Source organism: Mus caroli, chromosome 4 (genome assembly GCF_900094665.2).
Source record: "Mus caroli chromosome 4, CAROLI_EIJ_v1.1, whole genome shotgun sequence".
Classification (NCBI taxonomy): domain Eukaryota; kingdom Metazoa; phylum Chordata; class Mammalia; order Rodentia; family Muridae; genus Mus; species Mus caroli.
This window is the reverse complement of record NC_034573.1, coordinates 39,328,171-39,343,166: the sequence shown is the minus strand read 5'-3', so window position 1 is coordinate 39,343,166 and position 14,996 is coordinate 39,328,171. Positions and strand designations below refer to the sequence as shown.

The window sequence follows — 14,996 nt, the reverse complement described above, 5'->3', positions numbered from 1 at the left end:
TGGTTGTGAGCCACCATGTGGTTGCTGGGATTTGAACTCTGGACCTTCGGAAGAGCAGTCGGGTGCTCTTACCCACTGAGCCATCTCACCAGCCCTGACTTCTTCATTCTTTATGTGATATAAGGTCAAGTCTCTTTTGGCTCCAGGTATTCCCTTTCTTCTAAACATGTAAGGCTGAGAATTTCTATCACATCTCAAGAGAATGAGAAGAGAGCAAAGGCACAGCAAGAACCAAGTCTCCCACATTCTAAAAGTGACGTCTCCTTTTGCTGAGAAATAAGATAATCTTAGAGACTGTTTTGGGAAACTCTACAGGGAATCAGAGACCTAGCGCTTCTTGGCATTTAGGAGAATTCCAAATACCAAGAAAGTGCCTCTAATATTTAAGGAAGATTAACTGCTTGGATGGAAACAAACGGGCCTGTCCTGACCGGGGAAAGACTCAGCACCTCACCTTCTTCAGCGGACACGCGGTGCGTCGGCCGTCTGTTTCCAGACCAGAGGAAGACAGAGTTGGCCGGGTCCACAAACAGCCTGTAGTACCCAGCGATCAAGCAGGCCAGGTCTTTTGCACTGCTGGATTCCAGCAACAAAGTCAGAACCTGTGAAGGTGAACAGAAAGTTTCTGTTTGTAGAGGACCCAGGTACAACAGGGCCTTATGGGGCCAAAGAGAGAAACTAAGCCATGCCTGCAGACGGGCCCCTAGCGGCCCGCATTCCTATACATCGCCTCCTTTCTCTCTATCCTCTGTCCCACCCTACCCTACCTGCACCACACACACACACACACACACACACACACACACACACACAGCTAGCCCCTAAGACCGTACCTCTCAAAGGGGAGGGTGGAAGAATGACAGAGAATGAAGACATGGTGGTAAACACACAGTGCCTTTCTTGGGCACAGTGGATGAAATCAAGGGAGGGACCAGTGACCACAGGACTTTCCAGAAAGGCCCCAGGCTGGGTTCTGCCTTCTCCTGTGATAGCGAAGGTCTTTAAGGGTCTGGGTGGATGGGGTGTGTGGGGTGGAGTGGGGGTGGGATAGAGGATAGAACAAAAGGAGACACTGTGCATCAGGAGGCACCCTGAACTGTTTACCCATTTCAAAGAGTTCACCCAACAAACTCTGGGTACAGAGTTTTTCAATCATACATAGGACCTAACAAACAGAACCAACCCTTGTCAAGAGTGTCTTGGGATGATGCAGGCTCCATTGGCTGCTCTTCACTTGAGGCAGATCCTTTGAGCCAGATCAGCAGTGGGCTTCGCTACTGATCAAAGCTCGTGTAAACTACCCTCGAATACTTAACACCAAACTCCAGGAGCCAAACTGAGGCCCCTTTTCTTCCGCTGTGAGCCGATTACCTTAACGTCCTGAAGGTAGACCTTGACCATGCTCACTTTCTCAGACTCTTCTGTCAGCTCCACGCGGCTGATGTTGGCGAACTCTGCCAGCGTGGATATGATGTTGAGCTTGCTGTTGATGATCTGGCTAATCCCGTACTTGGCTCCAACCAGGAGGGCAATGTAGGATTCTCTATCCTGTAACTGCAGACGGGTGGAAGGGAAATCAGTTTCTATTCGCAAGCTTGTGAAAATACAAACACACTGTACATGACGACGTCTCTCTCTACAACTTTTTTTTTCTTTTTCCAGAAATGGTTTTGCTGTGTAGCCCAGGCTGGCCTCATGTTTACGGTCCTCCTGCTGCACTCTCCGGAGTTCTGGGCTTCCAGTGTGTGCCAGGCATTGCTTCTCTCTCTCTGCCAAGTCTGTTTCTTAAGTGCGGCCCTTGCCACCATTCCCTGAGATTACGCCTCACGGGGCCCACCCACAGCTAAATTAAAAATAAATGTATTTCCTGTAAACTCTTTATTTTTTTTACTATATTGAAATTATGCATCTAATAAGTGTTTCTATGTATTTGAGTCCAGTGCCACAGAAGCCAGAAACAGGGTGTTAGAGTCCCTGGAACTGTAGCTACAGTCCAAGGTAGGTGCTGGGAACTGAACTCGGGTTGTCAGCTAGAGCGGTACATGCTCTTAATCCCTGTAATCCCAGCACTTAGAAGACAGAGGCAGGAGGATGAGTTCCAGGTCAACCTCAGGTAGCAGGTTTGAGGCCAGCCTGGGCTGCATGAGACCCTGTTTCTTCTTCTTGGACCCAGACTAAGCTAGCAATAGTGGATCTTATCTTTCCACCCTTCTCTCCCAACAGTGACCATAGCCTGCATCATGGCGTTGTCTGTGGGTTAGCTTCATCCTTGAGGGCAGAAATTATAACTAATTCAGCTCTGCCTCCCCTAGCATCTTCCAGGCCAGGGCCCAATAAAGATCTGCCAATCTGCAAATATTCAAGGTCCTGGGCAAGCAAGAGTCTATGGTTGACTGGTACATACCATCAAAGTGGCATTGAAGACTTTCCCACCATATGTCTTGAGTTCCCCAAGGATCTGAAGATAATTTAAGCGTAGCTGAGCAGCAGAAATAAGTTGCTTTATGAGACAAAAAAAACAAAACAAAACTGAAATCAGAATTATTTACTTGCCTAAAATCTAGGCAATGGTGAAAATGATTCCCCCCGCCTCCCCAAGATTTTTCACAACAGAAAGCTGGGCGGGTCAGCAGAGGCTAGACTGCCTTACCTTTTGCCGGGGTTCCAACAGATTCTGGTTTCTTTTCATGTGGAAGCTAATGGCTTTCTTGATGTCTTTGCCTTTCATATTTCGGAGTAAAGTTGGAGATATAAAATTCTCTATTCCCCAGTCTTTCCTGCCGCAAGACATTGGAGACAAGGACTCATGTTCACATGTTTACATTGCTCTTGGTTCCAACAAAGAGCCAATGACACAGAATTCAGATACAGAGCTTTGACATACAGCAATTAGGAGTACCTTTCTCTAGTGGGAGGAATAGAGACAGGCAGAGGTGTAGATACAGAAAGAGAAAAAAGCAAGAGAAAGAAAGAGAAAGGGGATGTCTGTGATGTTTGAATATGTTTGGCCCCTGTAGACTCATGTGTTAGAATGCTTGGCCCATGGGGAGTGGGCACCATTAAGGAGGTGTAGGCTTGCTAGAGTAGGTGAGGCCTTGTTGGAGGAAGGCTATCACTGCGTGGGTGTGTGGGTGTGTGCTTTCGGGGGTATCTTCCAGTGCTCAAGCTCCGCCCAGTGTGGAATTAAAGCCTCCTCCTGGTTGCCTGAGGGAGACAGTCTCCTGCCTGTCTTTGGATCAAGATGTAGAACTCTCAGCTCCTCTTCTTTCACCATGTCTGCCTGTATGTTGCCATGCTTCCCACCATGATGATAATAATGGACTGAATCTCTGAATCTGTAAACCAGCCGCAATTAGATGTTTTCCTTTATAAGATTGTCTTGGTCATGTTGTCCCTTCACAGCAATGAAACCTGAACTAAGACAATGTCCGTATCTTCACTTATCTCTATATGTATATCTCTCTATTAAAGGAGAGAGAGACAGAGTGAGGGGCTTTCCCCATAAACACATATGATACACATTATACACATTCTGCATTTAGGACCTCCTGACTGGTCTGGAAACTGACTGGTCTTGGTGTGGGATATTTCATAAATCAAAGCAGAAGTTCTCAATCTTTCTTTCCATTTAAAATTCCATTCCATTCATATATTGTGTGTCTATACTAAGTTAAACTTCTAAAAAGGGGAGCCCAAACTGCTGTATTTTAGCAAGTGTGTACATGTGTAGTGATCAGAGATAACCTGTGGGCATCGGTTATCTCTCCCTACCACATGGGTCCTGAGGACTGAACTCAGACTCAGGCTTGGATGCCGGGGCCTTTACCGGCAAAGCCTTCCAATAGGGCTGTTCTCAGTCCTTTTAATGACAAAAATAAGTGGCGTGACCATCCACATATAAGAACAAGTCTCCTACCCTCTGCTAGGGAACAAACTCAGGGCCTTGTGTATGCTAGGCAAGCACTCTTGCCGCAGAGTGCACCTGCCAATCCCGAGGCTAAGCTTCAGAATGTTATTAGCCTGGAAGCCTCAGAAGCCTCCTAAAGTAGCACCTTGACTCATTATACCAGGGATCTCTTCTATTTTTAAAACCTGATTTCTCCATTTGATTTTGATACCCAGACAAGCTAGAGCAGAGACCCAGGGAGGGGCTTAGCATAACGGATGTTAGTTCTCTGAGCTAAGAATCAAGAGGAACATGGATCGTAGGACTTGAAGCATCCCCCATTTGGAGGAAGGCATAATGCCATAGCCAATTGGTTTGCACCTGTTGGGAAAATTAATTTCCAAGACATCCCTGCCCTCAGAAGTTGTCAGCTGATGGCCTCAGACATTCTTTCAGGGCCTGGAAATTTACAAGGAGACTCTGTGTTACTGCAAGAGGAAATGGCTTCTACCCAGACAGGGAGCCAGGCTGGGTAAAGGGAAATGGATGGAGAGACAAAGGCAGATGGGTGAGTATCGGCTTTCTCTGGAGTCTGGCCATCCTGGCTAGGAGCCAGCAGTCCCAAATGTGACACAGCTGCCACCCCCTGCCACTCACTCTATGTACTTCAAAGAGATCTTCTGTGGCTGGGCACAGGCATAGATCCGCTCCTGGATGTGCAGGGCTGCAAGCCGGAGGGCAGAGTTGCACTTCATCTCCACAGCAAAGCGCTCCTGGAGTACATCACTGCAGCTCTGCAAGAGATCACACAGAGCAGCTAGGCAACAAGAGCATACGCATCACACACACACACACACACACACACACACACACACACTTCTTTCCGGTCAGAGCAGCAGGATCAGCAGTCAGCTCTGAGGTCTTGGCTCTGTGACCTGAGTTACATTCAGACTAAGTATAGTGTTTTCCATTGTTAATCGCATACTGACTGTCTATGTGATCTGTATTATTTGATTTCTGGGATGCTTAGAAAACATTATATGCAGGAATGTGAGCATAAAGCACACAGTGCTATCTTAAGCAAGTATAATGCACTGGTGGTGTGGTGGCTGCTATTACGATTTTCTAGCCCCATTTCTGTAAGACTCAGGCCAGCCTTACACCCCAGTGGACTGTAAACTGGTGACATCTCCCAGACGACTCTTCCCATCCAAACAAAAATAACGAAAGTAATCTCACTCCAGGCAATAGAGGACAAGGCCTAGTTAGAAGTCAAGAAACCAGGTTTCTAGCTGGGCATGGTGGCAGATGCCTTTAATCCCAGGACTCAGAGGCAGAGGCAGGTGGATCTTCAAGGCCAGCCTGGTCTACAGAGCTAATTCTAGGACAGCCAGGGCTATACAGAAGAAATAATGCCTCAAAAAACAAAAGGAAGGAAGGAAGGAAGAAAAAAGAAACCAGGTTTGGCTCTACTGCTAAGTAGGGACATCAGACACATGCCCCTTCTAAGACCTGGTTACGTCATCTCTAACATGAGTTTCTGCTGCACTAAAGCCCCATCCTGCAATAAAAGTGGAAAGGATAAAGCGTTTAATAGTATTAGAAAAGTGTATCATCTACATTGAGGACTAAGCCTAAATTTGATTAGTCTACTGCAAATCTCCCATTACAGCAACTCGGAGCAGGAACAACGGGGAGGGATAATGAGACCCACTGTTCTCTAGAAAGAGACAATCCCTCGGGAGAGTTGTTTTAGCTGCCACCAACCCAGAATAACCCAACGGTGCGTCCTTGAGGACACTGGCACCCCAGAAAGCACAGCCTGGTCACCTGAAGGTAGAGATATTCAAATGCCACAGGGTCTTCTTTCAGCAGGTCCAGGGGATCCTTGGGCACAAAGCACACCCTGAAGAGGCAGCGGGAGTCCTGGGATTCTTCCCTTTCTACCACCTGCCCAAGGCAAAGACGATAAGGTGACCTCGCCGCTCTCTATAAAGCGGCTTCACAGGGAAGAGAGAAAGGGAGGCCGCTGTTCTATTTCAGTCTTCCCCCCAGACAGCACAGCCTTCTCTCTTAGCCTGATTTTCTTTCCCATGGTGTGGAATGTGAAAGATTCAAAGAGTGTTGTTTCTTCTGTCAGAGGAACCCCTGTCCACATTTCAATGTCCTCCCAAGGGACAGTCTAGGAACCCCTGTCCACATCTCAATGTTCTCCCAGGGACAGTCTAAGACAGTTTGCTTTGTGGTTTGAATGTGAAGGTCCCCTCTCCCCAGCACATGTTCCAACACGTGGTCTTGGGTGGGAAGGACTCTCTTGAGAGACTGTGGAGCTTAGGAGGTAGGGCCTGCTTGGAGAGAAAGTGTCTCTGAGGCGCAGGGGTATATCTTGGGTCCCTCTGTTTCCTATCTGCCACTATAATGCAACCAGCTGTGATAAGCTACCACCATCACGGACAAGGACTGTTCCTGCTGCCATGCCAACAACGATGCGTTGCAACTCCTAAACTCCAAGGCGAAATAAACTTCTCTCCTCTCCTAAGTTGCTCCTGATGGGGATTTGAGCACAGCCAGGAGGATGGAATGCAAATGAGTGTTGATTTCCACAAGTGAAGATGGAGTTTGTACACTTCTGCACTTTATTATCCTTTAAGAGTTTGCAGCAGTCGGTGAGTGGTGACTGGGTCATGCCTCACTTGCAATGAGGTAGCCTGAGTGACACCCCCACTCCCAAGGGTGAGGCTTCCCTGTTCCATTCCCCTGCTGAAGGAGCCCTCTCCTCTCCCAACTGTAGAATATGTCTACTGATCTCTTCAGAATACAACCTACAATGATTTGTTGAACTGACCCATGTTTGACTTTAAAGAGTCTGTGCTACAACTTCTTGCATGGCTGAAGGACTGGGTGGCACAGGACTGGCTGTTTGTCCTGTCCTATCATGACGGTTGCCTCTCAGTGGGGCAATGCCACAGAAAGAGTTTTGTACACAGCAACCAATGATCCCTAATAGTTCTGAGACAGCAGGGTGCCTGAAAAATGATCAAAGCTTGAATCAAAAGACTTTGTCAGATACGTGACCGGGGAAAACCACCTTACCCTGCTAAGCCTCCACACCTAGAAGACGGGCATCTTGGACTATGCCCTGCGTGCCTCATAGGAACAGATGCAAACCAGGCCTGAGTCTTGCCCTTCTTACTCAGGCAGAGTGGGTGTACTCGATCCAGCCCTGAAGTGGCTGAGAAGCCTGGCCTCCCAGAGTGCGGTAGGTCCTCCTACCTGCTGGACCAGCTCTTCCTCATGCAGAAGGTGTAGGCGGGAGATGCTGTACTGTTCCTCCAGGGCCAGCGCAAAGTACTCGATGCTTCGGATGGACAGCTTCTCCTTCACCGTGAGGATGATGTCCTAGCAGCAGAGGGGAAGAGGGGTCACTGATGAGTGGGGAGACTTCCCGGGCCTTCTTACAGCTTCCCCAATAGAAGAAGCTGGTGTTGCTGTGTCCGCCGCTAACAGAGGCAGGGCCCCGGCTCCCATGCTGGACCTTTTACAGCCCTGCACCGCTCAGGGCAGCAATCTATCTTGCTTTTCTTGGGAGGATACAGCCTCCATGGGGAGATACCAGTCTCCTGCCTCAGTGTCTGGATAGAAACTCTCTGAGAGTTACCAGTCTGCACCAACTGCTTTCTGGACAGAATCTTCCCAGTTCCTTCATGTGACTATGAGATGTTGGCTTTAGTTTCTTCCTCTGAAATGGAAGATAACAATGCCTACAGACTGCGGGGGAGGCTGTCAAGATGGAAAGGCAGATAATGCTGTGCAGAGGCTCCACAACCACCAGGCCACACCCGTCTTTCTCTCCAGTGGCCCCTGTCATGTCACATGCCTCAGGCCCTCACAGACATTCTTCCCTCTGACATATACACTTTTTTTCATCATTTTCCACAAGGCTGTTTCTGTCCTTTTAAGTTTGACTTACAACTCACCTCTTCAGAGAGCTCCCATCTGGCTACTGTATCTAAATGTCACCCTGCCTATTATTCTCAGTTGCAGGAAGCTCTTTGGTTGGAGATTGAACCTATGGCCTCACATATACTAGGCAAGAGCTCCCCCGCTGAGCTCCTGGGGTATGTTTAGTCCCCCATCATTAGTTACTGTCCATTTCTTTAATAAACAACGTTCTTTCTGTAAAAGACAGTATATCAGATACATGAAAGGGTTCTAGACTGGCACTGAGCCTCCACAGATCACTGTATCTGTGGACACACTGTTGTTCTCTGTGAGGCTTTTCTCTGTTTTGGTAGACACTAACACCTGCCATCTGGACTTCTGTATGCATTCATTTTCCTACAGAAGACACTTAGTGCAGTCCCTGGCAGGCGGTGTTCTACATACATTCGCTCACCTCTAACATTTGTTTTCTTGCTCATTTCCTTTTACCTTAATAGACAGCAACTTGCTGACAGTGTAGACCTCCCCAATGCTGGAGTCTTACACAGGGTCTCTACTGCTATGATTAACACCATGGCCAAAAGCAACTTGGGGGAGGAAAGGGTTAACTCAGCTTACACTTTCGCAACACTGTTCATCATTGGAGGAAGTCAGGACAGGGCAGGATCCTGGAGGCAGGAGCTGATCCAGAGACCATGGAGGTTTTCTGCTTGCTGGCTTGCTCCTCATGGCATGCTCAGCCTGCTTGCTTATGGAACCTAGGACCACCAGCCCAGGGAAGGCGCCACCCACAATGGGCTGGGCCCGCCCCATCAATAACTAATTAAGAAAATGCCCTACAGCCAGATCTTAGGGATGCATTTTCTCAGCTGAGGTTTCCTCCTTCCAGATGACTCTAGCCTACTCAAGCTGTAATAAAACTAGCCAGCACAGTTGGGGTCTGTTATACTCCAATGCTTGAGGCCTTAGAGATGCTCAAAAATATGTCACTTGATAAATGATCACTGTGGACGCACTACAGAACTCAGAACCTCAGATTTAGAAAGCAAAAAAACAAAAACAAAAACAAAACTTGGTTTTTTTGAGACAGGATTTCTCTGTATAGCCCCGGCTGTCCTGGAACTCACTCTGTAGACCAGGCTAGCCTCGAACTCAGAAATCTGCCTGCGTCTGCCTCCCAAGTGCTGGGACTAAAGGCACCTGGAAGCATCTTGATCCTACTCCCAATCCACTGCTATCAAAAGCTGTCCATCTCCCCATGTGTGCCACGGCCCATTGTTTCCTAGAAGCCGTGCATTAACACTCAGCTGGAAGATCTCTCTTCTGAGCCTGCACGACATTTCTGTGGCCCTTTCCTGGCCCTAAGCACACGGTACCTTGTCTCCATCTCCAATGCCAACCCAATACCCCAGGCTTCCCAACAGGATAACCCTAGCCATGGTTTCTGTATTAGCAACATCCAAGTGCCATAGAAATGTCTGACCCACACGTAACAGTAAGTCAGTCAATGCTAATGGGTCAAATGACATTTCCTTCCATCTAGAGGTATTTTTGTCTGTCTCTTGTTTCTTTCTGGGTAGGGGAGCAGAGTCTGGTGCCCCAGGATGGCCTCGACCTTGCTGTGTGGCTAAGGGATGATCTTGAACTCCAACCGCCACCTTTGGGTGCAGGGATTGTAGGCATGTGCCACCACACCCGGCCCATGCAGCTCCAGAGACTGAACCCGACCGAGGCTTCAGTCTGCTATTGCTCTGGTCTGAAGAACATTTATTTATTTATTTATTTATTTATTTATTTATTTATTTATTTATTTATTTAAAAATCTTCCCGTGGTGTGGGGAGGGAAGAAGTCCCAGGTGGGCTGAAGCAACTTTCCCTTTTTCCCTGACAGGATTTGTGTAGATCTACTGCTCTCCCTGTTATAAAGAGGGAGACGTTGGCCACTACAGATAAGATTAGCCAGCATTATCCTTGCTAAGCCTTCGTTCACAGACCAAACTCTGTCTTCTGAATTCCTCTGCAATATGAACCTTTATTGTAAATCCCTCAGGGTATTTCCGGCTGCCACTGAAGACTTGCTTGCCCTCTTCCATTCTACTTTGATCAAAGATGACAGAAGTAGAGCCCTGCCTGATTCACTCACACAGCTTCGAATCTGAAGCAGAGGTAAGCCCCAGCCCGGAGCTCGGCAATAGAGCAAGCTTGATTATAAACCAGCGGATCATAGCACACTGGGGATCTATTGGGCCTGTTCCTACCTACAAAGCGGAGATAATGCTAGTCAGTCACCTCCCAAGGTTATTGAGATGTTAAATTAGATAGTACGCAAGTTAGTGCCCAGCAGAGTGACTGGCATGAATTAACTGCAGCCAATTCTCCCTCTGGTTCCTCCAATGGCATTGGAGCATCTGGGTCCCTAAGGGTTTTCTCTAGCGTCTCCTAAATTATACTAAGGTAGAAACAGGCAGGGGATTTGGAGCAGCTTGGAAATTGCCAAAGGAAGATGCCAGAGAGAAGTATTAGATATATGCCTGTGCACATGTATGTGTGCATGCATGCACTTACCTTGTTAAGGTTTTGGTTTTTACTGTCTATTGTAATGCTAAGTGCTGGTCCCCAAGACCTGGAGTCAGCACATTGCCCCTGGGGCCCTGTCCCCGAGTTAACTCTGATTGGTGAATAAAGATGCTGACAGCCAATATCTGGGCAGAAGACACGTAGGTGGGGTTGAGGTCTCTAGGGCTTGCAAGGGAGGTCACCACAAGAAGGGAGAGAGGGGAAAGAAGCCTTGATGGAATAGGAGAGCCACCATGGCCCAAGGGCCAAGAAACATGGCTCAGAGGGAGGCCCAACTGGGTTAAGAGCAGTCCAGATGGAACATACTAAATAGTAAGTGATAACTCGGGGTTATCGAAAGTCGATTCTATCAGCATGGAGGGTACACAGCTGCCCCGATATTGTGCTGCCTAAGGCATATTTAAAAACATAAAGGCTGAGTGTGTCTTTCATTTGGGAAGTAAATGGTCTAAAGTGGGTAGAAACCCTTGCTGGGATTTTTAATATTTATTACTACATTATTGTATATAAGTATATATGTCTTCACTACTGTCTATAATGTACTACATCATTTCACCTCATATCTAGCCCCTAAAGAGTTAGGCTCCTTATTTGTCCAGTGTGTGTGTGTGTGTGTGTGTGTGTGTGTGTGTGTGTGTGTGTATGTTTTCATGTGCCTGAGAGCTGGGATGAAAGGACACCCAGCCCTTATACCTTTTATATCTTAGAAACAACAGTTTGCTTCCTCACAGCAGCCTCTCTGACACCTCTTCCTTCTCTGCTCAGGAACAGTTAGAGCCATCTCTCGTGCGTCTGGCATTGGAGGGCCTCCATGGCTATTCCCCCACAGAAGTCAGGCACATTTCCCTGCCTGGGCTGATGTGCTGGTGTGAGAAAGATGCATGTTTGTGGGGGCTGGAGACATGGCTCAGCGGTTAAAAGCACTGACTGCTCTTCCAGAGGTCCTGAGTTCAATTCTCAGCAACCACATGGTGGCTCACAACCATCTGTAATGGAATCCAATGCCCTCTTCGGGTGTGTCTGAAGACAGCTACAGTGTACTCATATATCTAAGATAAATAAATATATCTTTTTAAAAAAGATGCGTGTTTGTGGCACATTTTATTGTTGCTCTGTTGTCTAGAGCAGGAGTTTCTGGGATGCCCACCCTCTCTAAACATGGCTGAAGGCTCTGACAGTCCTTTACCAGGTTTGGTAACCCCTCTCTGAGACTCTCAAGTGAGGACTTGATTATGTATAAGAACATGCAGGGGCCTGGGCTTTTCTTCAAATCTTGCCTTGGTGTTTAGCTAAATTGGTGTTTAGGTAGCAGGTAGAGGCAGAGACAAGATGTTGGGAAGCCTGTGGTTAAGGACGAAGGCATAGGCGATGTAATATGACCTTGGACAAGCCACTTAGCCACTCTAGTCCTGAGTCTCTCCCCCGTAGGAAGTGACATAAACAAACACCTCAGAGTGCCCCCCCAAACCATCTTATTGGGTGGTTATATGACCAAAGAATATAGTACAGTACATATCTTGTCATGGCTGCAGTGGGTACGAGCCCACCAAGGCAGACAGAGGGCAAGCTGTCTGGTGGTCCGTTGAGCAACTTTCCTATAAAAAAAAAGGTTCCGGTTTATTTTTAATACCTTCACAGTTGTGTTTGCCTCAAACTTGAAAGCTTTGGTCTGTCCGTTCTCCAGGTACACCTTGAGCACGTTGGGCATACAAAGCAGAGAGTTCCCCTGGACAACACAAGAGCAGTGTTATTTTGCTGACATATTCTTCTGGCATACCAATCCCTAGCTGCCTGGCACACCAATCCCTAGATGCCTGGCACACCAGTCCCTAGCTGCCTGGCACACCAATCCCTAGCTGCCTGGCACACCAGTCCCTAGGTGCCTAGCACTGCCAGTTTTGGAGAGCTAATTGCTGCTTTTTAGCATTTGGGACTTTCTCCAGGGGGATAGAATTGATTTGTCCAGGAAAAGGCAGGAGAGCCACTCACTGTGGTAGGTAGCAGGGAAGGAAGGGTGTCTTGCCCTGTCAGAGCACCATAGGAGCCTCTCAGTGGCTCACAACTGCTCACTGGTGTAATCTACTGATGGGACACAATTTCAAAAATGATGTCTGGCTGGGCGGTGATGCATGCCATTAATGCCAGCACTTGGGAGCCAGAACCAGGTGGATCTCTGAGTTATAGGCCAGCCTGGTCTACATAGCAAGTTCCAGGATAGCCAGGGCTACACAGAGAAACCATGTTTTGAAAAACCTACAAACAAACAAATGGTGACTGGTATCTGTGCTCTTCACATGGGGCCTTTCCCTTCCTTGTGGGGCTGTCATGGAGTGAGGGTGGAGTAGAGCTGGAATGTGTCCTTAGAGCACCCCCACCCCCAACCCCACCCCCAATGCTATTGCTGTAGCTCTCTACAGTGATACACCAAGGGACAGAGAGGGATGCCCTGCACTCTCCTGACCCCACCCATCTCCTCTAAGGGACTCTGCCACTCTTCCAGGGCTTCAGGAGTCAGAGGAATAGAGCTAGTCTTTAGTAACTCCATGTCAGTCAGGATTCCTAGGAGCAGGGCAGCATTTGGGGGTGGGGGGCAGGTCCCTCCAGGGTCAGCTCCCATTTAAAAAAAAATAGCTTCTGAATTGAGCTGAAATTTAGAACTGGCATCCTGCAGAACTAGGGAGAAATTCTCCGGCTTCCTTACAGTCCTTTGAACCAGGACGGGCTTTATGTGTCTCAGTGGGCAGAAAGCCCAACTGGGCAAAGAAGTCCATTCCCTTCCGGTCTGCCTCCAACACACCTGATGGCATTCTCCCTGAGAATCTAGTCTTCTAAGTATATAATAGCAGTGCTTAGCTTAACGGTTTTGTTTTGGTTTGGATACAGTGCTTTTATTTATGGAGGTAAGGTTGGATACAGTGCTTTTATTTATGGAGGTAAGGGTCCTGGGTGCCTTTTTGTTACTTGACACAAGCTAAAATCATCTGAGAAGAGGAACCTCGATTGAGAAAACGCCTCCATCCAGGTTGCCTGTAGAGAAATCTCTAGGGCATTTTCTTGGTTAATGATCCTCATAGAAAGGATCAGTCCATTACACACACACACACACACACACACACACACACACACACACACATCACCCACCACCACCACAGGTGGTCCTCAGGTGTATAGGAACACAGGCTTGGCAAGCCTGCTGAAGGAACTTGACAGTAAGCAGTGCTCCTCCATGGCCTCTCTCCTGGCTCCAGGTTCCTGCCCTGGGTTCCTGCTCTGACTTCTCTCAGTGATGGAGTTATAAACGAAAATAAACTCTTTCCTCTCCTGGTTTTATGGTATTTAATCACAGCAACAGAAACCCTAAGATGCGCTCTGATTCCAAATCACACTCAGCCAGGAAGTGGGATGTTATTTCGAGTTTCTGGCTCTGGGTGTAAAAAAAAAAAAATCTCATTTTGAATTTCCCACTTGGGGCTTTTCTCCTTGGTACATTATAATTTGTGATTTACAAGGCTTAAAAAAAATACAGCCTAACATCATAGAGCTCCCACCATTTATTTTTCTTTAAAGCTTCTCTCAATGTTTGTCTAAATTTCAACATAAATTTTAGAGAGCTGAAAAAAAAAACAGACTATGCACAATTCTATATTCTTTTATTTTTACCCAACATTTTATATATGATTTTAATGTAGACTTACTATTCATCACTTGCAAAGCTTTAATGTATTCGAAGGAACTGAAATAACCAGATCTCTATTCTAGACACACAGCGTCTTTCTGGGTTTTGGATATTTAAAATACTGATACTACAGGCTATCTTTACTCTGTGTATTTCTTGCTTTTAAATCTCTCTATAGTCTATATTTATACTTGTGAGATGTCTGAGCCATATTTCACGGGAGATATCAGCTTGCGTCTGTTTTCATCTCCCCCATGAGCTTATGAACTCTTTTACAAAGCCACAGTGAATGCATGACCGGAACCCTTCTCAGCACCCAGGCCGACATTTTTTTATTTATTTATTTTTCTGATTTGTGCTCATTCACTAATGAGCTGGCAGCTCACCACTTCATCACTTAGTAACGGTTTTCCTCTGTGCCTCTTTAACTGTGAGCCAAGTCAGACGCATTTCCAAAGCTGGGTTTTACTAGAGTAATCTAAAGTGATGTGCACCCCCAGAGCTGTCTTCTTCTCATTTTTAAGGGAAGCTTAATCAGCTTTTAAGCACTTCTGAGGATGGAGCGGCAGGTCACGGCGAGGAGCACTCCCTGGCTTGGCTGCCTCTCCCTGGACGGCTGGTGCAGATGCCTATTCTTGGAGCCCCAGTCTGCAAGTTTCTCAGACACTATTGGGGCACACTGTCCCCTAAATTGCCCATCCCCACCAAAACTCTTAACCAGTTCAGTATAGCCTGTCTTTTTTTTTTAATTAGACATGTTCTTTATTTACATTTCAAATGTTACCCCCTCTTTCCTGGTTTCCCCTCCAAATACCCCCTATCTCCTTGCTCCTCCCCCTGTTCCCCAACACACCCACTCCCACTTCCTGGCCCTGGCATTCCCCTACACTGGGGCATAGAGCCTTCACAGGACCA

At 47.3% G+C, this 14,996-nt stretch overlaps 1 protein-coding gene across 2 annotated transcripts in view; it reads right to left on the bottom strand.

The window, feature by feature from the left end:
* The window catches only part of Frmpd1 (FERM and PDZ domain containing 1), a 118,696-nt gene that overhangs the window by 10,031 nt on the left and 93,669 nt on the right, over positions 1–14,996 (bottom strand). For both annotated transcript variants that reach the window (XM_029475742.1, XM_021160346.1), the window contains exons 7-14: positions 12,036–12,131; positions 7,160–7,285; positions 5,717–5,836; positions 4,544–4,680; positions 2,651–2,777; positions 2,405–2,500; positions 1,372–1,554; positions 455–602 (exon numbers count right to left, since the gene is read on the bottom strand). In XM_029475742.1, the coding sequence (XP_029331602.1) occupies positions 455–602; positions 1,372–1,554; positions 2,405–2,500; positions 2,651–2,777; positions 4,544–4,680; positions 5,717–5,836; positions 7,160–7,285; positions 12,036–12,131 (1,033 nt within the window). The remainder of the gene's footprint in view (positions 1–454; positions 603–1,371; positions 1,555–2,404; positions 2,501–2,650; positions 2,778–4,543; positions 4,681–5,716; positions 5,837–7,159; positions 7,286–12,035; positions 12,132–14,996) is intronic.